This window comes from Cetorhinus maximus, chromosome 2, assembly GCF_964194155.1.
Source record: "Cetorhinus maximus chromosome 2, sCetMax3.hap1.1, whole genome shotgun sequence".
In the NCBI taxonomy this organism is placed as follows: Eukaryota; Metazoa; Chordata; class Chondrichthyes; order Lamniformes; family Cetorhinidae; genus Cetorhinus; species Cetorhinus maximus.
In genome coordinates this window covers 205,381,736-205,408,907 of record NC_135880.1, presented here as the reverse complement: position 1 = coordinate 205,408,907, position 27,172 = coordinate 205,381,736, and the positions used below count along the sequence as shown (strand labels likewise).

Sequence of the window (27,172 nt, the reverse complement as noted above, 5' to 3'; positions counted from 1 at the left end):
TTTGTGTACAGGACATACCTGGGCAATGTTCCACACAGCCAGTAGATGCCAGTGTTGTAGCTGTACTGGAACAGCTTGGCTAGGAGCGCGGCGAGTTCTGGAGCACCAGTCTTCAGTACTATTGCCGGAATATTGTCAGGGCCCATAGCCTTTGCAGTATCCAATGCCTTCAGCTGTTTCTTGATATCATGTGGAGTGAATCGAATTGGTTGAAGACTGGTAACTGTAATGTTGGGGATCTCCGGAAGAGGCCGAGATGGATCATTTGGCACTTCTGGCTGAAGATTGTTGCGAATGCTTCAGCCTTATCTTTTGCACTGCTGTGCTGGGCTCCTACATCATTGAGGATGAGGATATTTGTGGCGCCCCCTCCTCCAGTGAGTTGTTTAATTGTCCCCACCATTCACAACTGGATGTGACAGGACTGCAGAGCTTAGATCTGATCCGTTGGTTGTGGGATCACTAAACTCTGTTTATCACTTGCTGCTTATGCTGTTTGGCACGCAAGTAGTCCTGTATTATAGCTTCACCAGGTTGACACCTCATTTTTAGGTATGCCTGGTGCTGCTCCTGGCATACCCTCCTATATTGAACCAGGGTTGATCCCCTGGCTTAATGGTAATGGTTGTGTGGGGGATATACCGGGCCATGAGGCAACAGATTTTGTTCGAGTACAATTCTGCTGCTGCTGATGGTCCACAGTGCCTCATGGACGTCCAGTCTTGAGTTGCTAGATCTGTTCGAAATCTATCCCATTTAGCATGGTGGTCATACCACACAACACAATGGAGGATATCCTCAATGTGAAGACGGGACTTCATCTCCACAATTACTGTGCGATGGTCACTCCTACCAGTACTGTCATGGACAGATGCATCTGCGGCAGGCAGGTTGGTGAGGATGAAGTCAAGTATATTTTTCCCTCTTGTTGGTTCCCTCACGCAGACCCAGTCTAGCAGCTATATCATTTAAGACTCGGCCAGCTCGGTCAGTAGTGGTGCCACCAAGACACTCTTGGTGATGGACATTGAAGTCCTCCACCTAGATTACATTCTGCACCCTTGACACCCCCAGTGTTTCCTCCAAGTTGTGTTCAACATGGAGGAGCACTGATTCATTAGCTGAGGGAGGGCCATACGTGATAATCAGCAGGAGGTTTCCTTGCCCACATTTGACCTGATGCCATGAGACTTCATGGGGTCAGGAGTCGATGTTGAGGACTCTCAGGGCAACTCCCTCCCGACTGTATACCACTGTGCTGTCACCTCTGCTGGGTCTGTCCTGACGGTGGGACAGGATGTACACAGGGATTGTGGTGGTGGAGTCTGGGACATTATCTGTAAGATAACAAATTTGCATGCAGGCTATGCACAAGCCGACCCCTTTAAATTACAGCACGTGCACAGCTGCACAAAAAACATATAATTTGCCAATGCATTTAAATGAATCACCCCGGAATAAGAAAACAAAATTAGATGATCTTTGGTGATGATAACAGATTTGAATGTGGGGTGGCAGTACTTGAGGTTGAGAAACCATTAATAGTATAAGCTAGCATGGGGCAGGAAGAGAAGTTTAGTGGCTAGTAGTTTGTAAGGGAATAGGGCCAATGGAGCAGGAGGTAAGCCTTATGAACAAGATGAGCTTTGAGAGGGCATTGGGGATATAGCTGAGAAATGAGAGAAAGATGTGAGTTTAGGTCAAGGGGAACCCTGAGAGAAGGTTTTGCTTGGTAAGTTTTTGTTTTGTTGAGGGTGGGATATGGCAGAGGCAGCTGAAAGTATGGTCTCAATCTTAGTGATAAAGAAGTTCAAGAGCTGCTCACACTTTTTGGAGGTGAAGGTGGAGGGGCAGAGGAAAGGTGTTTAAGAAGACATTTTGTTATGGAGAAGAGAAGTTGCAACTTACCTTTGCATCCCAGGATGATTCTGGAATCGTGAGCAGTTTTAGCAGTGGAGAGGAGGACTTGATTGAGCTTTAACGTGATCCAGCCAGAGTTGGGGGTGAATGGCTAAACCCGTTGTCCACCATAAACATTTAAGTTTGTGTCCCTTGGACTTAAGGGAGCAGAGCTGAGGCCTGTACTGAGGAAAGGACCAGGGTGAGAGTGTGTAATGGTTTTAATGGGAACAAGGGCATCAAAGATGAATGTGAGGATATGATTGTGCACAATGCCAGCTGCAGAAATGTGAAGGACTATATAGTGAGGAGTTTGAATGTGCTGGTGTAAGTGACTTGAGGGCAGGGGTGGGCACAGAAGGTAGGTAAAAATATGGCATTTAAAATGGCTCCGTTTTGGGCTGGTGAGCTGGAAGACCTTCCCGCCTCTGGATAGTCCTTAAATTAATTTTTGAATTGATCATTTCAGTCTTGATGCAGCTGTTAAGTAATTTGGAAGCTGCTATGTTGATTACTTTGGGTATAGCAAATGGTTTGGTAAAGGATATCATACAAATATAGATGCACAAATTAGACTAGGAGCCAAAGGAAGTTCCTAGCTTTGATTTTTTTCGTCAATCATCAAAGATGAAAGGCTTCAGGCTTCACTATCATTATTATAAAATTAATGAACTATATTGCTTATGATAAGCCTGGAAAATGGGTCTCATTTATATCTGAAGCAGCATTGTGTTATAACAGAACCTCCATGGCATTCCTAATATCTGAGGACAGAATGGATTGAGTTAAATAAATAGTGGATAAAACCATGCCTGCAAACACATTTATCAGACAGTAAATAGTACCCCACGGGATTGAGAGGAATGGTCTTCTACAATTCTTTTAAAATAATCCCAACACCATGGAGTTTGTGTTTTCTTTTGCAGATATTTTCTGGTTGATAATGTTGCTAATGTTATAGCTTGTTTCTTTACCCAAGAGAACTTGACAGAGATTTTAGTACTTAAGATTGGTTTAAGGGTGGGCAAGTGAGGGAGCAGGAGCATCAGAATTTGCATTCACCTCTCCACACCCCTGAATCTGAGGTGAAATAGGTTGCCATGTATTTCTATTCAAACAACAGTGGTAGCGAAGAGAATTGAGCTACCAAGGCCTCTTTTATTTGTTCCGTGCCTGGTTGCAATGATGTTTATCTTCAGTTTTCACTAAAGAATGACAAACAAAAAAGACCTATTGTTTGTTCTTGCGCCTTTATCTTAAAAAGTTCATTCTGCACGTGCACCTCGTTCTACAGTGATAGATTAGCCTATTCAGTGGCCTGATAGATTGATAATGCAGAATATGTCCGGACAATGCAGTGTTCTTATTAGTACAAAGTTGCTTTCAAGTGTATGGAACCATCAAGCCAAATGGTCACTGAGGCATTGGTTTCTCTGGATATTAATTTCCATTAGCTAATGTTAACTATTTTATGACATGCCAGGGGTCTCCTATTCTCCTGTATCATTGCTCATGGTCAGTCAGAGGATATAGTTTTTGTAGTGATTGAAGATAAAGCCTTTTCCTACTGCCTATCAGGGGCCACGTGATTGTTCTTGTAGAGTCTGATGAATGAGCCCTAGGTGCGGGTAATCCAGAGGGGGTTTGTGGGGTGGGGGGTGGGTTGTTGGATGTGGCTTTCTAGTCGAGGACCTAGTTCAAGAATGTAGCTTCTGCAAAGCTGATTGTAATAAGGTTACCTGTTTCAAGTAGAAACCTGTCCGATACATCAAGCCTTAACACTTGGTGATGAGGGTAAAATAGCTCTGACATTGTACTTTGCCTTGTGAATGTGAGCATATCAGTTCTTAAGAAAAAAAGAGAAGTATACTCACCAGTCATGCCACCCTTCAGCAGAATCGACCCTTATGATGCGACTGTGGAAGACTGGAGCCAGTATGTAGAGCACCTTGGTTTTTATTTCGTGATGGACGGAATTACCGTGGAGGAGACGCAGAAAGCAATCCTTTTGAGTGTATGTGGTAGCAAGACATACAATCTCATCCACAGTCTGATGGCCCTGAACGCACCTGATTCTAAATCTTTTAATGAATTGGTAGACCTCGTGAAGACGCATTTTCAGCCGAAGCCATCCGTAGTAATGAAGAGGTTTAAGTTTAACTCCAATGTAAGGGCCCTGGGAGTCCTTCGCAATCTATATAGCGAAGTTGAAGCAGTTGACTGAGCACTGCCACTTTGGAGCTACACTCAGTGATATGCTGCGGGACCGATTAGTTTGCGGAGTTCAGCGCCGTTTACTCGCAGAAGTCAACAGCGATTTGAAGCGCGCCATGGAAATAGTGCTAGCCATGGAAAGTGCTGCGAGAGACTCGCAAGCTTTACAGAACGTGCAACATGACACCGTTCTTCAGGTGGGGCAGGAACCTACTGCCAGGCATGGCGCAAAAACCAGAGACAGGGAAGTGAGGGACAGTCTCTGCTGCTAGAGAGGCAGAAAGGCCTAGTGGAAGTATTTCAGCAGCGACTCCGAAGTTAATCTGTTATAAATGTGGGGGTAACCATGTACTGGGCACCTGCAGATTCAAGGAGGCAGAATGCCATTACTGCCATAAAAAAGATCACGCAATAAAGCAATGCAGGGCGAAATCGAAAAAGCGCATAAAGCAGCAGACCAAAACGATTGAAGTGGATAATATAACAGAACCTGAAGTTGCTGATACTGTTATCTATTCCCTATACAATGTTAAAGTAGTAAAAACTTAACCTATAACCGTCACAATTCAAGTGGATGGGAAGCCACTAATAATTGAGGTAGATACGAGAGCCTCAACCACAGTGGTGGGAGAGCACACATTTAAATACCTAAATGAAGGGGCACTCAGCCACTGAATCTGGAGTGAACCACAGCTCAATTGAAGACATACACTGGAAAATCCATACAGGTAAAGGGTATTGCCATAGTACCTGTGTCCTATAGGCAACAGGCAGCCCAGCTTCCATTGATCATAGTGACAGGCGAAGGACCTAGTCTTATGGGACGAGACTGGTCACAAAAAATTAAGCTCAACTGGCCTGAAATATTTCACTTGAGAACGGAAGGGGTTCCTGAGCTGCTAAGGAAATACGACAGTGTATTTCATGATAAATTAGGAAAGTTAAAATGCTTACAAGCAAAAATACTTGTAGATTCTCAGGTGATACCCCATTTCTTTAAAGCCAGACCTGTGCCTTATACCCTAAAGGAGAAGGTGAATGCAGAACTCTGCCAGTTACAAAAGCTAGGCATCATCCAACCAATCCAATTTTCGGAATGGGCAGCGCCCATAGTCTCGGTGGTGAGACCTGACCAAACTATACGCATTTATAGGGAATAAAAGTTGACCGCGCACAAGGCAGCTAAACTAGATAAATAACCTGTCCTGAGGATAGACAATTTGTACGCAAAGATAGCTGGAAGCAAATCCTATACCAAATTGGACATGAGCAATACATTCCAACAGCTAGAGCTGGATAGTGTCTAGAGGGTATGTAACCACCATCAAGGGCCTGTATCAATATACACACCAACCCTTTGGAGTATCATCTACATGTGCAATTTTCCAAAGGACAATGGAAAGTCTTTTGCAAGGACTTCCCCGAGTAGCGGAATACCTAGGTGATGTTCTGATCACAGGATCAACTGAAGCCGAACACTTGGCTAACCTGGAAGCGGTGTTAAAAAGATTCTTGGAAGCCAGCATACGATTAAAGAAAGAAAAATGTACATTCCAAGTGCCTGAAGTTACTTACCTGGGTCACTGGGTGGATGCCATGGGTTTGCAACCGGTAGAAGAGAAAGTTTGGGCAATCAAAGAGGCTCCCGCTAGTTCAGTGTAACTGAACTGAAGTCTTTTTTGGGCATGATCAATTATTATAGGCATTTTTTGTCAAACTTGTCAACAATGTTAGCACCATTACACTTCTTGTTAAAAAAGAATCATCGCTCACCATGGAATTCGCAACAGGAAGAAGCCTTTGTGAAAGTTAAGAAGCTATTACATTCACCATGTCTACTGGTACATTATGACCCATCAAAAGAATTAATATTAACCTGCGATGTGTCTCCTTATGGTGTGGGAGCTGCATTGTCACACAGAATGGAAGATGGTTCTGAAAGGCCAATCAGCTATGTCTCCAGTCCCTCTCTGCAGCCGAAGAGGTTATTCTCAACTAGAAAAGGAAGGTTTATCAATGATATTTGGAATGAAGAAATTCCACCAGTACCTACATGGACGACATTTCACCTTTGTGTCAGACCATAAACCATTAATGGGTTTATTCAGTGAGAATAAAGCCATTCCACCAATAGCCTCAGCAAGAATTCAACGTTGGGCTTTGATATCATCTGCGTATGAGTATACCTTTATGCACCATTCTGGCTTGCATATTGCAAATGCAGACACACTCAGTCGTCTCCTGTTGCTAGATAGCATTGTACATGCTCCAGTGCCACGAGAAGTTGTGCTTGTACTGAATTTCTTGGACTCTTCACCTGTGTATGTGTGAAGCAAATAAGGAATTGGACGAACAGGGATCCAATATTGTCGAAAGTCCGAGACCTTGTATCGCAAGGGTGGTTGAATTCGCCAGTGTTTGAAGAAATGAGACCATTCCATGCTCGAAAAACAGTTGTCAAGATGGAATCTTGTGGGGATCAAGCGTTGTCGTCTCTTCGCAAGGAAGAGAACTACTCTTGACAGAGCTTCACAGTGCGCACCCAGGCATGTCGAAGATGAAAATGCTTGCGTGAAACTATGTCTGGTGGCCAGTGACATTGAAAGCATGGTCAAGCATTGTTCCCAGTGTCAGCAACAACAGAAGTTGCCTGTTTCAGCTCCACTGCATCCGTGGGAGTGGCCTGGTCGACCCTGGGTTGGATGACATATTGATTATGTCGGCCCATTCCTTGGTACCATGTTTTTATTGATCATAGATGTGCATTCTAAGTGGATTGATGTGTTTGAAGTCAGATCACCGACATTGAGTGCAACTATTGAAAAGTTGCATCAGTGTTTTAGTATACATGGCCTACCAGAAGTCATCGCTTTTGATAACTGTACAGTCTTTACCAGTACAGAGTTTCAGAGATTGATGAGTTAAAATGAAATCAGACATATTAAAACAGCACCACATCATTCCTCATCAAATGGGTTAGCTGAAAGAGCTGTCCAACCTTTCAAATCCGGACTGAAGAGGTTATCCAAAGGTACCCTAGAAACTTGACTTTTCCACTTTCTTCTCAACTATTGTACAACGCCTCACTCAACTATGGGTTCAACACCTTCTGAATTATTAATGGAACGTCGCCTACATACAAGGTTAAGCCTGGTGTTTCCAAACTTAGAGGGGAAGGTAGAGAAGAATCAGTGTAATCAAAAATTGAATCACAATATTCATAGCAAAGCTCAAAGGTTTACTGTAGGGGGATACAGTTTTCGTGTGGAATTTTGGAAGTGGACCTTGTTAGTTTCCTGGTACAATTGTTTCAGAAACTGGTCCCCTGTCCTTCCAGGTGGAAGTGGAAGACTGAATTGTTCGAAAACATGAGGACCATTTTAGGAGTATATTCCTACAACCTGCTGTTCCACCTGTGATTAACGTTGAACCATTAATCCCTGAGTTGACGGATTGACCTAGAATAAACATACCCGATGCCTCTGTAGTGTTGCCATTAATAATTCAGAAGGTGTTGAACCCATAGTTGAACTATACCAAATTTGTGTGTACACAAAAAATCACCAAAACATGAAATTAATTTGTCTTAAATCTCCTAAAGATTTCAGTGCAAACAACAGAAGATATGTTATAAGTACAGTTTATTTAAAGCTAATGTAGATCTTTGGTGAAAGTATGTGAATCAGTCACCAATACCTTGGTGCTCACCGTTAATGTGTAGTTAGTCTATTAATTAGCTTTTCATGATTTCTGATCTGGTTGATTGTTGTCCACCAATCTTCCAAATTATATTAGGGCTGCCAATCATTCTCGCTGTTAGCGTCTTACAGGCATAGAAACATTTAAATTTTGGTTACTGAACTAGGGGCTTTATGTTGGAGTATATATTTCTGATAGCAACAATACATGACAGTGAGCAAAACCTTTTAAATTTTTTATTTATTCTTCTCTGATACCATCAGTTTTCTGAAACTTATTTTAGAACATGCACAAAGTAATATTTTCTTTTTGTGCTATTTTTCACATCTATAGCGATTTTTGAATCACTCTGAGAATTCTTTGTGAAAATATACTTCTTTAAAATGGTTATTCTTTTGATGAGTTTGTGGAAATAATTTCGTCTTCAGAAAGTTTCATTCATCCATTCCTTAATGAGAAAATAGAATTGCCAACACTGGGAAACTCCTAGGTGTCAAGCTTTTCAAACGTGAATCAGCAAGTATGCTCAATGAATACTAGATAAGTTGCTTTGCATTAAAATCATAAAAACAGTTAAAAGCATGTTACATTTTTCTTTAGTTCCTCTCCCACTGCTGCTAATGAGGCTGTTTTATGTAGCTGATTTTGTTCTGTTATTGTTGAAGTAACTATTAGAACAAGTGGCTTTAGCCAGTCACAAAGCAGAAATAACCCAGGTGGTCTCAAAGCATTGAGAATGGGAATTGGCTGTAAAATTAAATCAGTTGATGTAAGGCGCCACCAAAAAGGTCTCAAGCAACAGCAAACACTTCTTTTCCCCCTTCCCTGTCTTGCTGTCAATATCCCTTCTTTCTCTAATTTTCCCTTTCTCTCTTCTCAGTAGCATGCTTCATTATGCAATGAATGTTGGCAAAGCTTCTGTCTTGTGAAGGTAAAATGGAGAAACTTCGGACTGTCAACACAGTAATTAGTGGTGGAGTCAGTATAGCCCCAGTGAAATTGCAGCATTGAGGCAGAAGCATGTAATCATGTGCTAAATGCACGCCAAATGTGGGCAATGTTGTTAAAAATTAAATATTAACATTTTACCTGATTATACTCTCAGCCTACGGTTTTGAAAGAGTAAATCAGACAGCAAATTCTGGCACCCGTAAATGTACAGTTAAATGCGGATATCTGGAAGTTGGTGTCTGAGTTGTGATGTAAATATGATGTTTGTAAGATTATGTTTTGGGACTGTCTCCTTAATTTAGGGTAAAATGGAAGATTGAAGGGAGTCATGTGACCTGTTCAGAATTCTACCTGACAACAAGTTTGGGGTGACTGGATTGTTAAAGGCTAAAGGGTAATCCAGGTTGCCTTACTGGGAAGAAGGTGCAAGGTACTCACACCTGTAAACAATGACCAAAGCAGCCATGCTGATGGTGGATAGACTGTTAGTCTCCAGGTCACAGTGAGGTGTTATGAATGTCAAGTTTTATTAACAGGTTTCCTTTAAATTGTCTTAAGTTAAGGAAGGTTTCTTGTCCTGCTTAATTGCCATTGAGCAGGTGGTTGTGAGCCATATTCTTGAGCCCTTGGAGTGTAGGTACTCTCAGTGCTGTTGGGGAGAGAATTACACAATTTTAACCCAGCAATGATGAAGGAATGGCAGTATATTTCTAAGTCAGGATGGTGAGGAACTTGGAGATGGTGTTCCCATGCAACTGCTGTCCTTGCTCTTGTAGGTGCTAGAAGCTATTCCTTTTGGAGGTGCTGCCAAGGTTGCTTTGACAAGTTGCTGCAGTGTATCTTATAGATGGTGCATACTGCAGCCACGTAGCGCTTGTGGTGGAGGGAGTGAATATTTAAAGTGGTGGATGGAGTGCCAGTCAAGCAGACTACTTTGTCCTAGATGGTGCCAGTCAAGCATCTTGAGTGTTGTTGGAGCTGCTCTTATCCAGGCAAATGGAGAGTATTCCATTACATTCCTGACGTGTACCTTGTAGATGATGGACAGGCTTTGGGGAGACAGGAAGTGAGTTACTTGTCACAGAATTCCCAGCCTTTGCTCTTGAAGCCATAGTATTTATGTGACTGGCCCAGTTAAGTTTCTCATCAGTGGTGACCCCAGAATTTTGATGGGGATTCAATGATGGTAATGCTGTTGAGTGTGAAGGGGAAGTGGTCAGACATTCCCTTGTTGTCGATGATGATTTCCTGCCTTTTGTGTGATATGAATGTTACTTGGCACTTTTCAGCTCAAGCCTGAATGTTGTCCAGGTCTTGCTACATATGGACATGGTTCTTCATTACCTGAAGAGTTGTAAATGGAATGTTGGCTGTGCCTTCATCTGCCTCAGCTGTATGCTCTAGAATTCCATCTCTAAACCTATTCACCTCTCTACCTCACTTTCTCCCTTACTCCTTAAAATCCACCTCATTGACCAAACTTTTCATCACCTGTCCTAATTTGTGTCTTAGTGTCATTTTTTAAAATAATGCCTCGATGAGGCGCCTTGGGACATTTTGTTGCATGAAAGGTGCTATATAGACACAAGTTGTTTTTCTTATTATTCAAACTGTGCCATCATCAACGAACATCCTCACTTCTGAACCTATGATGGAGAAAATGTCATTGACGAAACAGCTGAAGATGAACCAAAGTTCAATTCCCCAGCTGCCACAGTGAGATTTGAACTTATGCCTCTGGATCATTAGTCCAAGCCTATGGATTATTCATTCAGTAATGTACCCAGTATGCTGCTGTACAGTAATACAAAGAAAATAAATTTCAGTTGATAATCTACTTTTCGTAGTTAGACAGGAAAAAAGGTAACACATTAACAATATTTTTTCTTTGAGACAATTTATAATAAAACATGTTTTTTAATCCACCCAACAGGAGAGATGGGAGTCTGAAAAGCTTAGAAGGTAAAGATATAGTCTACTTTTGAAATTCCATCATTACTGCCTTGGTAGTAGCAAGTTTAAAGAGAGAGGAAAGCAGAGGAAGCTAGTAACTTCTCATAATAATAAACATGTATGGTTTACTTGAAGCATTTTTCATTTCAAAAAGTTAAGTGAGACTCTAGTGGTGCCAGTTAATTTGATGACAGCATTGTGACAGCATATATTATTTGGGAATGAGAATAAAGCTTACCTGGTTGACATGAAAATGTCCGACCGGTGATGGTGTCTACAATTTTTGTGTTTCAACAGCTAGTTGACAGTGTACGAAGGTTGAATGTTTATTTCTGAGTTGCCACTAAAATATAATTTATATTCTTTACAACAATCGTATCTTAAAGCTCCAGAGAGGCCATTTGAGCTATTATGCATGGATATTGTGAAAGGAAAATCATGCTTGACAAATCTACTGGAATTTTTCGAGGATGTAACTAGTAGAGTTGATGAGGGGGAGCCAGTGGATGTGGTTTATTTGGACTTTCAGAAGGCTTTCGACAAAGACCCACAAAAGAGATAGGCGTGTAAAATTAAAGCTCATGGGACTCGGGGTAGTGTATTGAGATGGATAGAAAACTGGTTGGCAGACGGGAAACAAAGAGTAGGAATAAACGGGTCTTTTTCTGAATGGCAGGCAGTGACTAGTGGGGTACCGCGGGGATTGGTGCTGGGACCCCAGTTATTCACAATATATATTAATGATTTAGATGAGGGAACTAAATGTAATATCTCCAAATTTGCAGATGACACAAAGCTGGGTGGGAGGGTAAGCTGTGAGGAGGATGCAGAGATGCTTCAGTGTGATTTGGACAAGCTGAGTGAGCGGGCAAATGCATGGCAGATGCAGTATAATGTGGATAAATGTGAGGTTATCCACTTTGGTAGCAAAAACAGGAAGGCAGATTATTGTCTGAATGGCTATAAATTGAGAGAGGGGAATGTGCAACGAGACCTGGGTGTCCTTGTACACCAGTCGCTGAAGGTAAGCATGCAGATGCAGCAAGTGGTAAAGAAGGCAAATGGTATGTTGGCCTTCAGAGCCAGAGGATTCGAGTACAGGAACGGGGATGTCTTGCTGTAATTGTACAGGGCCTTGGTGAGACCACACCTGGAATATTGTGTGCAGTTTTGGTCTCCTTATCTGAGGAAGGATGTACTTGCTATAGAGGGAGTGCAGCGAAGATTTACCCGACTGATTCCTGGGATGGCGGGACTGATGTATGAGGAGAGATTGAGTCGATTAGGATTATATTCGCTGGAGTTCAGAAGAATGAGGGGGATCTCATAGAAACCTATAAAATTCAAACAGGACTAGACAGGGTAGATTCAGGAAGGATGTTCCCGATGGTGGGGGAGTCCAGAACCAGGGGTCACAGTCTGAGGATATGGGGTAGACCATTTAGCACTGAGATGAGGAGAAATTTCTTCACCCAGAGAGTGGTGAGCCTGTGGAATTCGTTACAACAGAAAGTAGTTGAGACCAAAACATTGTATGTTTTCAAAAAGGTGTTAGATGTAGCTCTTGGGGCGAAAGGGATCAAAGGGTATGGGGAGAAATTGGGAGCAGGCTATTGAGTTGGATGATCAGCCATGATCAAAATGAATGGCGGAGCAGGCTCGAAGGGCCGAATGGCCTACTCCTGCTCCTAGTTTTTATGCTTCTATGCCTGTGCCAGCTCTTTGAAAGAGCTAATTCCATCGCCCTTGGTATGACCCCAAAGATGTTCATGTTGACAAATCAATTAATATAGCTAACTGAGACTATCCAAAACTTGTCAACACCTTTATATCTCCTGTGAAACTTAGATTTGACATGCATTTATAATCCATGTTACTGTAGTGAAATGAAAAATATCTTGCATATATAGCTAGATTTAATAGCTTTATAATTATTTTTTGGTCATGCAAGCATACGAAAATATTAATCCAGTGCAGTTAATTTTTCAATATAAAACTGCTATTTGTTTAATATTTAATGGTTTACTCCCTTTATCACTATATGAAAACTCCTTAACTGGGACTTTTATATCATGCAGATCAGTTTCACTGTCAGTTTGTAAACTGACATGTGTTCCTCATGTATCTTTCAAATGAGTATCTAACATTTAAAATAAGGATAGTCACTGTTGATGCTTATCCCTAATGCACTATCTTTGTCATCTGCTAAATGTTGCTGTTCGTTGAATCACCAGTATTATTTTGCAAGGCTATCAACACGTTTGCATCTCAGCTGACTGATGAATGATTAAACTGACTGTGGAGAAAAGCTGTCAAAATTACAGGAAAGAATAAAGGAACATGGTGAAAGACATGTATATTCATGTTTTTAAAAAGAAAGTTATTGGCTACTGAACTATATGATGGCCTTTCACCTTCAGACTCTTAATTCAAACCTAACAGGCAAGGCTTGTATCCACCGGGGTTTAGAAGAGTAAAAGGTGACTTGATTGAAACATATAAGATCCTGAGGGGACTTGACAGGGTGGATGTGGAGGGGATCTTACCTCTTGTGGGAGATTCTAGTACTAGGGGTCACTGTTTAGAAATAAGGGGTCGCCCATTTAGGACAGAGAGGAGGAGAATTTTTTTCTCTTAGAGGATCGTGAGTCGTTGGAACCCTCTTCCTCAAAAGGCAGTGGAAGCAGGGTCTTTGAACATCTTTAAGGCAGAGCTGGATAGATTCTTGACAAGCAAGGGGGTGAAGGTTTTCTCAGGGGTAGATGGAAATGTGGAGTTGAGGCTACAATCAGATCAGCCATGAGCTCATTGAATGGCAGAACAGGCTCGAAGGCCCGATGGCCTACTCCTGCTCCTAATTCATATGTCTGTATGAAGTAAAGCCGAAAACACATTGCATAATCTTAATCCATTTCCTAACGGTGAAGAGCCCATAACTCAAAATAGCACATCATTCACCACAGATTATCAAACTCAAACTGCAGAAACAAGTTGGAGTTGAAGAACATTAATAGGATAGTTTAGTCTTTTTTTATATACTCCATCTGATCAAAAGTGTTCAGATCAAGAGTGACGTTACATGCATTGTTGGACAAAAACTGGTAATTGAAAAAAATGGGCTTTTATAAGGGAGTAGAAGTACTGAAAATCTGTAGTCTGCAATCTCAATGATCTTTGAGGTCTTGTTATCTGTGCCTTCCAGTTAGAATTAAGTGGAAAGGCACCTACCTTATTGCAATGGGACAGATCGGTGCTTGTGCCACCTCAAGTGCATCTCCAACATACCATTGTGGAAAGGGAGTGGGGTGGACCTCATGCTCATGAAAATCATATTTACTCTGTTGAACGCCATACACCTCGACTCGTACTGGCCTCCACTAGTATAGCAGGACCCAGTAGAACTAACGGATTTGGAAATCCCAATGTATAGAGTTTATTTGTGGTTTTGCCCCCTTGTTGCCTGTTGCCGTGTAATAGATTCAAGTTACTGGGCCTGAAGATCCTGTAATTTGCAACCTCAGTGGTTTGTTCACGCCGCATATAAGATGTGTACAAGATCCCTGGAAATGGCAGCAACGTTGTGCAGCTGGGTTTCCACTTTTCTGGGAGTTTCTACCAGTGTTCTGCAGGAGTTCTTGTGGGACTTTAGTGAAAGACCTGAGAAGTTTAAATTCTGTGATGTTTATTGCTTTAATCTCTTTGTAGGATAAAGCTTGTGTTATGATTTGATTTTTCTTTTTAAAAAGAAAATCTAAATTTATTTACAGCTCAGTACCTCAGACCAGCCTCGTAGTACGCCTTTGCTCCTTTTACTTGCCTAGATCTCAAGTAAATTAATGCTGAAAAATCAGAGTATTTTATTTCAGTTAAAATTCCATGGTCTTGTAATTATCTTAAGCTTTGGAAAGTGGAAGAATAATTCACAGAATTTAAAGGGCTTTTTAAAAATGTACAGTGCTTAATGTTTACTAAATTCACTTGTTGAACTTAGGAGAAACAATTGCATCTTATTTTTATATTTTCCAAATTAATTCAAAATTAACATAGTAACAATTCTGCAACTAAAAGATTTTAATTCTCCGAACATGTGTGATCCACACTTGAAACTGGGAAAAAATGCTAATAAAATAATTCAAAAACTGCATGTTAGCTCTGGAGAGATTATTACTAAACTAGTTAATGTTTTATTGATGGATTTTTGCTGCTACCAGATGTGTCAATCGAATGCTTGCACTGAGTCCACAAACACTCCAATACCTGACAGAAGACCAAGAGGGCAACTGTTATTCTCTGTAACTATAACTGTTGTTATAATAGGTTATTCTCATTTAGATAACTCTGTTTGTACAGTACGTGCTGAGCAAACTCCTGTTTATCAATGAGGCTGTGTGGTAAAACAGGGGAACAGAAGTTAAAACTGGCTGAGACCCTTATGCCGTTATATACTGAACTACAACTGGTTTGAAACCAATGTAGAGCAGCGAGAGCAGACAGCAACAGGGCTATATATTTGGGTACTGTGAGATTGGAAGATACAAGTGCTCTGCACGTACCAATACATTTTTGCAGTGTTCTGCTATCAAAGACGAGATGACATTCATATTGTTGGTGAAGAATCAAGAGTGTAGTAATGTCTTTACTAACCATAGCAAGTTAGTGTTCTGTGTGAATTTTTTCAACTTTAAAGTTCAAAGGATTGGCTTCAGGTTTATCGCATTTGCACTGAAAATGCATTATGGAACATTCACTATCTCTCTTGTTTTTGCACAAGTTTCCCGACTTACATGTGCCTTAGATAGTATAGACACGAGTGGGGATGCAATTCACAAATAATATGGAACATCACTCCTGCCCAGATAGGAGTAATGTTTGACAGAGTGAGAAAATAACAAATGGAAATCTCATTTTCTAAAAGTAGGTGAAGGATGAACCATCAAGTTATAGGCCTGTAAGCCTTTTTTTACTATTGAAAAAGTGTTTGTAAGTACTATGAGCAATAACATAAGGCAAAAATGTGAGGACATCTTTCATTCTACAGTCAGCATGAATTTTGGAGTGGGGTGTTGTTCTTCACTAACTTATTGGATTTCTTTAACCACAGACCTACTACATGATCGAGGCAGTGGACTTCATGAAGGCATTTGACACTGTCTGACAAATTAAGTTACTACATGAAGTCCAAGTATGTGGGATAGATGGAAATGTGTTAAACTAGATTGGCAAATGGCTATTTCGTACAGAACAATGAGTAATCATGAGTTGGCAGCCAGTTACCAGTGGAGTGTCACAAGATGCTGTGTTGTGGCCACAATCATTTATAATTTTTATAAAGGATGTAGAGGAAGGAATTATACCCAAATTTGAAGATAATACCAAATTGTATGCAATGGCAAATGATGACTATCAGTGAGTACCAATTCAAAAAGATTTGGATGAGCTTAATCAGTGGTAGGAGAAATTGCCGATCCAGCTTAATACAGTGAAATGTAAGATTGAGATATAGTACAGTGGAAGTTGAAATGAATTTTGTGCTAAATGGGTTTACGTTTAAGATATCCGAGCAGGACAGAAATCTTGGCATTTTAGTGGACTGGTCATGAAAACCATCAGCACAATATTCACAAGTTCTTTTTTTTCAAAAAAAGTAAACAGAATTTTGGCATGCATAGCAATGCAGGGGTTCAAAAAGGCAGCTCACCACCACCACCTTCTCAAGGACAATTAGGCTTGGGCAATAAATGCTGGCCTAGCCAGCGACGCCCACATTCCATAATTGAATTTTTTTTTAAATCCACAGAGATCATTGAAAAAATTAACTGGGTCCAGGTTAGTCTTTATCTATTTGCCCCTTTTCAGACTCCCCCTCTTCCTTTGCCAACGCCCTCTCCTCCTTTGCCGACTCCCTCTCCCCCTTTGCAACCTCCCTCTCCCCCTTTTGCAGCCCCCTCTTCCCCTTCTGCAGCCCCATTTCTCCCCCTTTTCACAACCTCTCCCCTTGCAGTGCTTCTCACAAATGAGCACATATGATGCTTAATGGGCACTGTTGAACACAAAATGATGCCATGGTTTTCTGGTATGGCATGTAGATCGGTGAATTAGATGGACAATGCTCTCTTTCCCAAAGCTGTTACAAAGTCGTCAATCTCAAATGCATCCGTTAAGCTCATTTCTTGATTTTTGACTTATTGAAATTGCGGTGCCAGAAATAGAATTCATATTTTTTATCAGCTTGCTGGTTGTGGTTTTTTTTTAAAAAAAGCCAAATAGAACACATAAGGACACCAAACCAAAATGCCTTGGGCAGCAATTAATTCACAATATATTATAATATATAACAGATTTCTGGCATTTGGAATCTGGAATGCAAACAGATTTACAGTTGTGTAGGAGCCAAGAGCTGTTGAAAGTGAAGTTCTAGTGCCAAGCAGCTTGGGAGTGAACTGAGGCTTGTCGTAGTTCACTTTTGGAACTGGATCTCAGTTCTCTTCACAGCCATTCTGGTTTCAAAACTGCAGTATGATCAGGTGTTGAAAATAATGGCAGCCTTCTACTTGCAGGGGGTAATCATGGTTGAATGAATTTCCTTTCATCAAGAAACCATCTATCATTCTTAAAATAATATGTGGAATCATTCCATTTTATGTTTTGTGATGTATAAGTAGTTTCTGATGCAGAAGGGCACACTGATCTTGGCTTTCAGTTTCACTGAATTGCTTGATTGAAGATGAAGAATGTGAACCCCTGAAGACACTAATTTTGATTTCATTTTTAGTGTCCCATGATCAAACAGATTTTCAACAGTGAAAGGTTTTTTTTATGTTGAACTCAACGAGCTTTAGAAGCTGGTGACTGAGACATAAAAATAGGTTGTTCTTATGAGCTCTGCCATTAGCTCAGTGGGTAAGACAATGTCTAACTGAATCATGCTGACAAGAAACTCTCAGATTTAATTCATAATTTGATGTTGGCCTGGATGTCAGTTGTATACTGCAGTTGGCCTCAGTACCCTGTGTTGGGAATTAGCACACAGACTATACTGTTTAAAAGCTATAGCTAATATCAAATTTGTTGTCCTAACAGGTTGCTATCAGATTTAGGCTATTAATTTTTAAAATCTTCAATTATATTATTTCCAACATCTGTAACCCAAGGTTAAAACATTATTCCAACCATGAATGGTATTTTAGCAGTTTTTTTTGCAGACCCACCAACTTGCTAATATCTGGTCACAATCTACCATGTAAGGTTTCCAATCTTTTTGCTCAGAATAATTAACACAGCTGATGATGATTTCCCAGAGTGTAAAATCACACAAATAAGATCCATCAGCTATCAGCCATTCATGGCACAAATCCACTAAGTCAAACTTTAGCATTTAAGGATCGTTTTGACAAAACCTGAGTTGGGAAGAGGGGAGATTTGTACATGGTCTGTAGTTGTAGCTGGGGCAGATGGGAGAACAGGATCAGATGAGGAAGTGGTTGAGGTTTGTTGTTTTGACACATGCTCACGCAGCAGAATTGTCACCAAGGGAGCAGATTGGAAGCAAACATGTTCAGCTGTGAGGCTCAGCAACCAGCAGACAACAACCTTTCAGGGCAAAACAGTCAAAAGTACAGTGACAGTATCGAGTAAATTGCAATAGTGGTTCTGATTAAAGGCCTATTGTAAGTTAAGTAACTTATTTTCAGAACCTTCATCTATTATGCAAATTGGAATTTGCATAGCTACTGTGTTTACTTTCAGCTTTCATCAGAACAAAATGGAGCAGACTTTGGTGTGTACACATCAGGAGTAATACTAAGGGGATACAGTGCTTGGGTGATGCTCATGAGAATAACACTACTATTGCAAACCTCTGCAAATGAATATATGTGAGTTAGTGCCTTCTAATATTTCTGATGGCTTTAGTGCTTATTTATTGTAATCAGTGTAAACCATTGTTAAGTTCTGCTTAATTTTCTGATGATGTCCTTGTGTGTAGATTTTGCAGTTTGTAATTTGGAGGATTGCTGCTGCTTTCACACACAAAATCATAGATTCATATAATGGGTTGCAGCACAGAAGGAGGCAATTTGCTTTGCTGCGTCTGTGTTGGCTCTCTGAAAAAGCACCTCAGCCAGTCCTATTCCCCTTCCCTTTCTCCATAGCCCTGAATTTTTTTTCTATTCAGGCACTTAACCCTTTTGAAAGTCCAATTGTATCTGCCTGCACCACATTCTCAGGTAGTGCATTCCAGATCCTAACCACTCACTGCATAAGAATACTTTTCCTCGTGTCGCCTTTGATTCTTTTACCATTCACTTTGACAGAAAAGTTAAGAGCCAGAGGACACCGAGTTAAAGGAAACAATTTCTCCCTTGTCTGCTCTGTCCAGACACCTCATCCAGAATATCTCTATCCGATCTCTTCTCAATCTTCTCCTCTAAGGAGGACAGCCCCAGTTTCTCCGATCTATCCACATAACCAAAGTCCTTCACCCCTGAACCATTTTTGTCAATCTTTTCTACACCGTCTCTGATGCCTTTGCATCCGTCCTAAAGTGCGGTGCCAAGAATTGGACACAATCCTCCAGTTAAGGGTGAACCAGTGTTTTATAAAGGTTCACCAAAACTTCTGTCCTTTTGTACTCTATGCCTCTATTTATAAAGTGCAGGATCCTGTAAGCCTTATTGACCACTTTCTCAATTTGCTCTATCACCTTGAAAAATTTGTGCACATATACCCCAGGTCCCTCTGCTCCTGCACTCCCTTTGGAATTTTATCTTTTATAACACCTTTCCTTGTTCTTCCTTCCAAAATGTATCATTTCACACTTCTCTGCATTAAATTTAATCTGCCATATGTCTGCCTATTCCACCAGCCTATGTCCTCTTGAAGTCTATCACCATCCTCCTCACAGTTCACAGTACTTCCAAGTTTTGTGTCATCTGCAAATTTTGAAATGTGCTCTGTACATCCAAGTCTAAGTCATTAAAATAGAACAGGAAAAGCACAGGTCCTAGTACTGATCCCTGAGGAATGACTACTCTCTTTCCTGTCACTCAGCCAACTTTGTATCCATGCTGCTGCTGTCCCTTTTATTCCATGAGCTTTAACTTTGCTGAAAAGCCTGTTATGTGGCACTTTATAAAATGCCTTTTGGAAGTCCATGTGCACCACATTGCTCTCGTCAGCTGTCTCTCTTACTTCATCAAAAACTCATTCAAATTAATTAAACATGATTTGCCGTTCACAAATTTATGCTGGCTTCCATTAATAAATCCACATTTGTCCAAGTGACTTGTTAATTTTACCCCAGATTATTGTTTCTAAAAACTTTCCCACCACTGAGGTTAAACTTACTGGCTAACTGCTGGGCATATCTTTACGCCCTTTTCTAAACAAGGGTGTAATATTTGTAATGTTGGGGGGAGGTGGGGGCAGCAGTATTGACTCAGTCTGCCAGTCCAATTCAGCAAGTCAGGGAATCTGCTTTGGTATGAATGCCTTTGAACTTTATATTTAGTATTAGATCCAGATGTTACATGTGTATTTGCTGAAAGCAAAAGCTTTAACCCATTGATGTCCTATATCTTCAGTCGCTTTGAAGTGTATATTTGTGGCCTCTTGGGTTCCTTGATATTACAGTCCTCCTCAGCACCAGCTCATTATTTATATGCAAGAAGAAAAAGAGAAACACAGCTTAAAGGGTGCTTAACATGAGAGGAAGGTTTAATGAAGAAGGCAAGGAGCAACAATTTTAAGGATCCTGAGAAGGGGAAGAGAGTAAGAAATAAAAGAGATTGAAATAAATAAACAATTTGCTCTTGCAAAGCACTTACAGGACCTTAGAACATCCCAAAGCACTTCCAATGAAATACTTTTCGTAGTTACAGTTGTAATATAGGAAATGCAGCAGCCAGTTTGACAACGAAAGGTCCCAAAATGGAGTCGAAGCCCAAAATCAGCCATGATTGTATTGAATGGCGGAACAGGCTTGATGGGCTGTATGGTCCACTGCTCCTATTTCTTGAGTTCTTGTGCCCCACGAAGAGTAATTTGATAATGACTAGATAATCTGTATTAATGATATTAGCTGAGGAATAAATATTGGATAGGACCCTTGGATGGACTCCCCTGACCTTCAAAATAGTGCGATGGGATCTTTTACAGCCATCCGAGAGGGCACATGAGACCTTGGTTTATGTTTCTTCCAAAAGACAAATAAAAAGAATAAAGTTATTTTTAAAAAGAACTATGTTGAGAGATAAATCTTCACCACACTAAACCCTGTTCACCACACTGGTCTTGGTCCTCACTTTCAAGTAGGTCTTGATCCTGCCCACCAATTTTGCTCTGGCCTCTTCTTTTCACTTCTCACGTTTGGCTACAAAGGACTTCCTGGACATGTAGAGCTTTTCCATTTAATTTATCCAGGTATTATAGGCTGTTCCTCAATATACACGCGTGTGCGTTTTACCTCCAACTGTGCACTGAAGCATATTGTCTCTGTTTTGAACATCTTTAAACCTTTCTATACCATTCTTCATCTCTGACCTTCCCTCCGATAGTTTTCAGCAACATGCTTTCCTTGGCCTGACATGATAATAGTCAACAGGAGGGAGCTGGAAAAGCAGGGAAGCTAAGGGAGGAAATTCCAGAATATGGCTTAAGGTGGCTCAAAGAACAGCATCTTATGAAGCGGAAAGTGGGTCAGTGTTGGCAGAACAAAGGGACATGGGGCCACAGAATGACTTGAAAGTGAAGATGAGATGGGGGACACGTTGCTCATGGAGTTTGGTCAGGGCAGATTGTGATGTGGAAGCAGTCAAAATATTCCGAATGACTTGTAGCTGATGGATATGATAAATAAGGAAGTAAAGCTTTGGAGAAACCCTGTTGAAGTGTTTAAAATGTAATTTATGTTTTTAGTGGCGAAGGGGAAGAGAGAGAGGCTGGCAGTATGGTGAAAGTGAAAAATGATCCTGTTGAGGAATTTGGATATGGAAGAAGAAGATGGCATTAAACATACATTAAGATTCCTTAATAGCTATAGCTTAATACCTATTTCACAGGAGGATTTTCATGCAGTTCTCGTCTTTAGTGTCCATTATTTAGAATAATAGACAACCTTGACATATTCTGGACCTTGGTTAAGTGTGGATTATTGAAATAAAATTGAAATAAAGAAATAAATTATTTCAATTGCATCTGCATTTCTGATAAGAGGAGGATTGCCTTATCAGCCTGCAAAAACAGGTAAAGCACAGAGTCCAAGATTTAGGTTAACCAAAAGTCAAAGTTAAGACGATGTAAACAATTTTACATTCCAATTCTTTGGGCAGATCTGTGATGCATTCAAAGATGACCGCAAACCGAAAATGGTTGAAAATGGCAGTGGGTTGCCCAGCAACACCACATTGTTCACCTGTACCTTCGACATGGCTCCTACATGTTTTGCTTTTTAAAAAGTTTTTAAAACTCAATCTCACCTGTGCGACATGAAACAAAGGCCAAGGCCATGGGCTGATTTGATATAGAGTAACAGACCCCAAGTCTTGGTTCTGCTCCCTTTTGATGATGCAGAGTTGCTACCCTATTGATGGCTCATATCCTTTGGATTTTCAGGTTTTTCTTTCCAGGCTTTGCTGGCTGGTGAAAACCGAAAATCCTTAGACCTCAGCCTAGCCGGGTTGTGCTCAAGTGCTATATTGACCCAGAGTGACTGAAGCAGACTCATCACCTTGGCAGTGAGCCTTCTGCATTCCAGCTCTAACAGTCAGCCAAGAGATGGCTGTCGTATGTCCCAATGAAGAGTGTGAAAATTGGGGGAGGCAAGTTGCACTTGGAGGGTCTCCAGTACTTCCTTGCAGCAGGCTTATAGGAGGTTATTGTCCTTGCAGCAGGTAGATAACATGTTGCTCAGTTGTATAAATAGCAGATTAAATGACTCAAACTGACCAAAGATGGGGGATAATGTTATATGTTGTAAATTTTTCAGTCTCTGTTTGCGTTTGCACTTACTGCTAACTTTGGCTCATATTTTTATTTTATTCATTCTCCACCTATTTTAAAGTATTCTTTCTCCATGGCCATACCTCTGCCAATACTTTTGAATCTTGGGTATCTGGTGTTAATAGGATCCACGCCAGATGGTGAAGTCAAAACTAAGACATAGAGCCTTTCCTTGCTGAGAGAGTTTATTGACTTTGTTCCGTGTCAACACTCCTCACCTCCACCCAGTATCCCAGTTATCCCCTATTTATATGTGTTGAAATATCCATCACCTGTTTCACTTAACAATGTAATTGACATTGACAAACCTTAACAATGTGATTTAGAAGACATTGACATCTGGAAGTGAGTGAGATTAGGTTATCTTCCAATTTCTCATCCTGACTGCCACCTTGCTTTTGCTGGCTCGACTGAGATTGTAAATTCTTCATGTAAGGAATAACTTTTAGAAGGGTAAGTCTTTAATAACAGGATATGCTGTACAAAAAAGGCTAATTAATCATCTCTGGATCTTAGTTGATGCTAGCCTAAGCGTTATCAGTAATGTGATTCATCTGTAAGTTATTACATTTTGCTTGCCACAGAGAAATTTCAGCTGTTACTTGCTAAAGTCTTTTGGAAATTGCAGGTTAGAACGAACACATTTTGAAGGACAGCTTCATCTTAATTTTATTTGTAACCAAGCTAATGGGCCACTTTTATCAAAACACTGAGCAAACTTTCCCTAATTTGTTTTGAGGATATAAGATTAGCGGTAGTAATTACATGTGGCAGTTGTGTCCATTTAGTAATTTGCACTATTGCCCTCGTAGCTCATTGCACAAAGATTATTGGTTTACACACGGAATAGAACAGCTTGACATTTATTACAACAGCATCTTTGATATCTTATTTTAAAAACTGTAGACTAATTATGTATAATCAAATGATTCAAAGGACAGATCTGCCAACAACAACAATTACCTTTATTCAATGCCTTCAACTTAGAAAAGTGCCCCAAGGTGCTTCACAGGAGTGTAATCAGACAAAAGTTTACAAAATTGCCTTCTTTCCATTTGCTTTATAATATGCTTCTGATTGCGCTTTTTATATATCACGTTCGCATCTACTCCAATAGCCTTTTTCTGGGGTTGGTATTAGTTCCCTAGCAAATAGTTGACCGTCCGTACTTACCAGAACCCTTCACAAATTGACCTAACCTTCTATGTTCTTTGAATTATCTTTATGCCCCTTTAATTAAATCAGTTTTGACTTATTGCTTTGTCATGAAATGTTGCAGAATTTGTAGAAATGTCTGAAAGTGACGTCGGCCATATTTGCGCATGTATACGCTTCGAAGTTTGAACATCTGTCATATACTCAGCTAGTGACACAAATGCTGGTGTTTAGCCCTTAGTGTAGGAAAAGTGATTTAAATAAATGGGCTTAGTAGTGTATTGTCCCTTTTTAAAACAATTCCAGCTGTAATGATCAGATTTAGCCTTTACCCATAAATGATATTCTATCTTTCTGTGCAAAGCCAAACTTGAGGCCCAATTATCTAGATCGTGTATTGTCCATTTGACTGTTGCACTGCAAGAACTGGAATTGTTTTAATTCAACATTGCTCCGGGCCCTGAAAATTAACATGGAGATTTGAAATTTGGATTCAGTTCATTGATGTCTGTGATTAAATGTCATTTTGAGAATTTTAGGGTGTAACAACATGCTTTTTTGGACACTAGGAGGTACAGTACTTGATATTCAGTGTAGCTCAGGAAACTCAAACATACTTAAGTGCCAAACTGAATTCTTCTTTTAAAAAAAAATCTTATTCTGTCTCATTATGTGCTTATCCATCTACCTATGTTGAATATATAGATTTTGCTTTCAGCATACTGCGGATTATTCTAACCTCTTAATTTATTGTAGTTTCCTCTACGACAACACTTGTTTTGAGAGTTATCTCTGATAGAAAGTTTTTGCACCCTACTTCTACTTGTAATATCTTGCATATGCTCTTGCCCTGAGTAAGATTTATAATGGAAATTTGAAAATAAATCAATCTTCTTTTAATAAAACTCATCTATATATTTTATTCAGCTACTTTAAAATAAAAGCATCTCATTCAAGGAGCGTTTTTAAGTGAGTACTTTAAAAGCCATTGTAGTGTTCCACCCCACCCGCACCTCAAAAAGTTAATTTTTTTGGTAGATTTGAATCACAACACTGGTATGTCAGCAAATAATTGTACTGTCTCTTCAAACTGTACATATTTTATAGTATGAATATAAAATGTTGTATAATCTATAATATGATCAGCAAACAATGCATAATTAGTTGCTTATCATTTATGTGAATATTTACAATAGATAAAACAAATCTTTATTCTTTTTAGGAGAGCATTGCTGGTTGAACTTGTGTGTGCATCCTGGTTATTGACTCACTAATCTTCACTCTCATTCTGCTTACATCGAAAAATATATTTTGCTAAACTGTGAAAATTAATTGATACCATGATGTGGAAGAAGAATGGCATTACCATGTAGATGTGGGATTAGGAGTTTGGCCATTCATCTGTCGAAGGTTTGACAACTTGCGGTCCTGCTCGTTACAGCCAGTTAATAATGTAAGCTAGTCCCATGTGGCGGAGACTATAATTACATGCTACAATTGCCTATGCGTGTTTATCTTCTGCATTATTTAATATTACAACTTCCCTGATGAGCACCGGTCTCCTCTTCACCCTGCTGCTGTTCAAATCCTTCTGTGGATTTTGATTGGTTTTTAACTTATGTTTATAATACCTGCCCTCAAAACGTTTTTGTCAATAGGCGTCCAGCCTGCGAATAGCTTTCTGCTGACAGTTAACCTGCTCTGGAGGGCTAAAGAGCACTGAAGAAGTTCCAGCTATAATATTTCAATTTGATGAACAGCTAGATAAGACGACACTTTTCAAAATTTTAATTCAATTTATATGAAGTATTTGACTGCACACAACATCACTTAATTTAAAGGAACAACAAAAACAAGTACAGTGAACAGGTACTGGATGTAATCTTAAGATGTGCGTGATTTCACAGTGACAGCTACCATTTCCTGGTGTGTGACTTGGTGAGCGTTCGTTTTTCTTGTATAAGACTGTTTTACAACTTCGTTTTACAGCACAGTAAAGGAATCTTGCACGAACTATAGAAATGACAGATATGCTGCAGCTTCCAGCTGTACAGATTTCATCTTCAGGCAATGGCACTGTGGCTTGGTCAAGATCCTCAACTCCAACGCTTCGAAGGAAGCGTTTCAAAATGAAACGTTGGAAGAATGTTCAGAGTGAGAAAGAACAAATGGTGAACAATATTTACTGTGGTCCGATAACCAAAGAGTACCTACAGCTTCCTTCTATTGAAATCACTCCATCAAGTGATGAGGATACTCCTTGGTCAAATTGTTCCACGCCAAGTGCTTCGCCACGCCGCAAACGTTTCCTGTTGAAGAAATGGTTGAAAATTCGTGAGAAAGGTGAAGCAAGTGAGACCAGGTAGATATTGAACATAGAACTGAGAAATGAACAGATAATGTGAAGTGCTGAAAAGTAGAAATCTGTCATGAAAATGTTAACACCAAAAAAACCTTGTCATTTCTTAGAACATGTAGCAACTAGATGACTATCTGCTTTCTTAGTGACTGCTAACTAGGTTTTAAGTTAAAAAGAACTAGACCATAAGATGAGTGCTGTTTATCATTTACTTGCCTTTACAGAGAAATTACATATGACTCATGAGGTGTGGCCTGTATGTTTCCATTTTTGATACAATATAGTTATCTAAATCTTCCCATCAGTCATTTGCATGTTTGTAAGTAAATATCCAACCACAGGAGTTTACAGTAATTTAATGGAGAGCACATATCTCTCTCTAACTAAATTGTGATGAATTTTTTTTTCCTGAAATGACCTTGAACTTTACTGCTTGGTACTGGTTACAAAAATCACAAAGATTTTAGCAATCTTTAATAGGCCTACTGGAGAGTGAAACTATCTGGCCAGTGGAATAATCTTTACTTGTATTGCTCATACTTATCTACTAATGATCTTGCAGTTGCTCCAAAATAGATTATTTTAGCCTTACTACCAAGAGGGATAATATATATTTAGAAAGGTGGTGGGAATGAGAAAATGGAAGCATGTAAAAGAAAATTAAAATTAAAAGTCACAAGTTACTACATAGTTAGCATTGATCAATGACATTGGAGGGAGTCAAGCCTGTACGCAAAGTTCTTGGAAGAACCAAGACTATCATAAATCATATTATATGTGGAAATAGATAGCCCCTTAATTTGGTGCTTTCAGACCTGTATAATTTATAGAAGTAACAATTCTTAGAAAAAATGTAGTGCTGTCTGTGAGTCTGTTTTGTACCTTGCAAATAGTCTTACATCATAAGACTGTTGACTAGACACCATTTTCCATGTAAACAGCTTG

General features: G+C 40.0%; 1 protein-coding gene across 2 annotated transcripts in view; it reads left to right on the top strand.

The window, feature by feature from the left end:
• gramd1ba (GRAM domain containing 1Ba) overlaps positions 1-27,172 on the top strand; it is a 500,575-nt gene that overhangs the window by 65,686 nt on the left and 407,717 nt on the right. Inside the window, exon 1 of one of the 2 annotated variants that reach the window (XM_078531813.1) lies at positions 25,095-26,230. The exons of the other annotated variant lie outside the window; for it this stretch is intronic. Coding sequence (XP_078387939.1) covers positions 25,890-26,230 — 341 coding nt within the window. The 5' untranslated portion in view covers positions 25,095-25,889. Of the gene's footprint in view, positions 1-25,094; positions 26,231-27,172 lie in introns of those variants that run through there. 2 annotated transcript variants of the gene reach the window in all.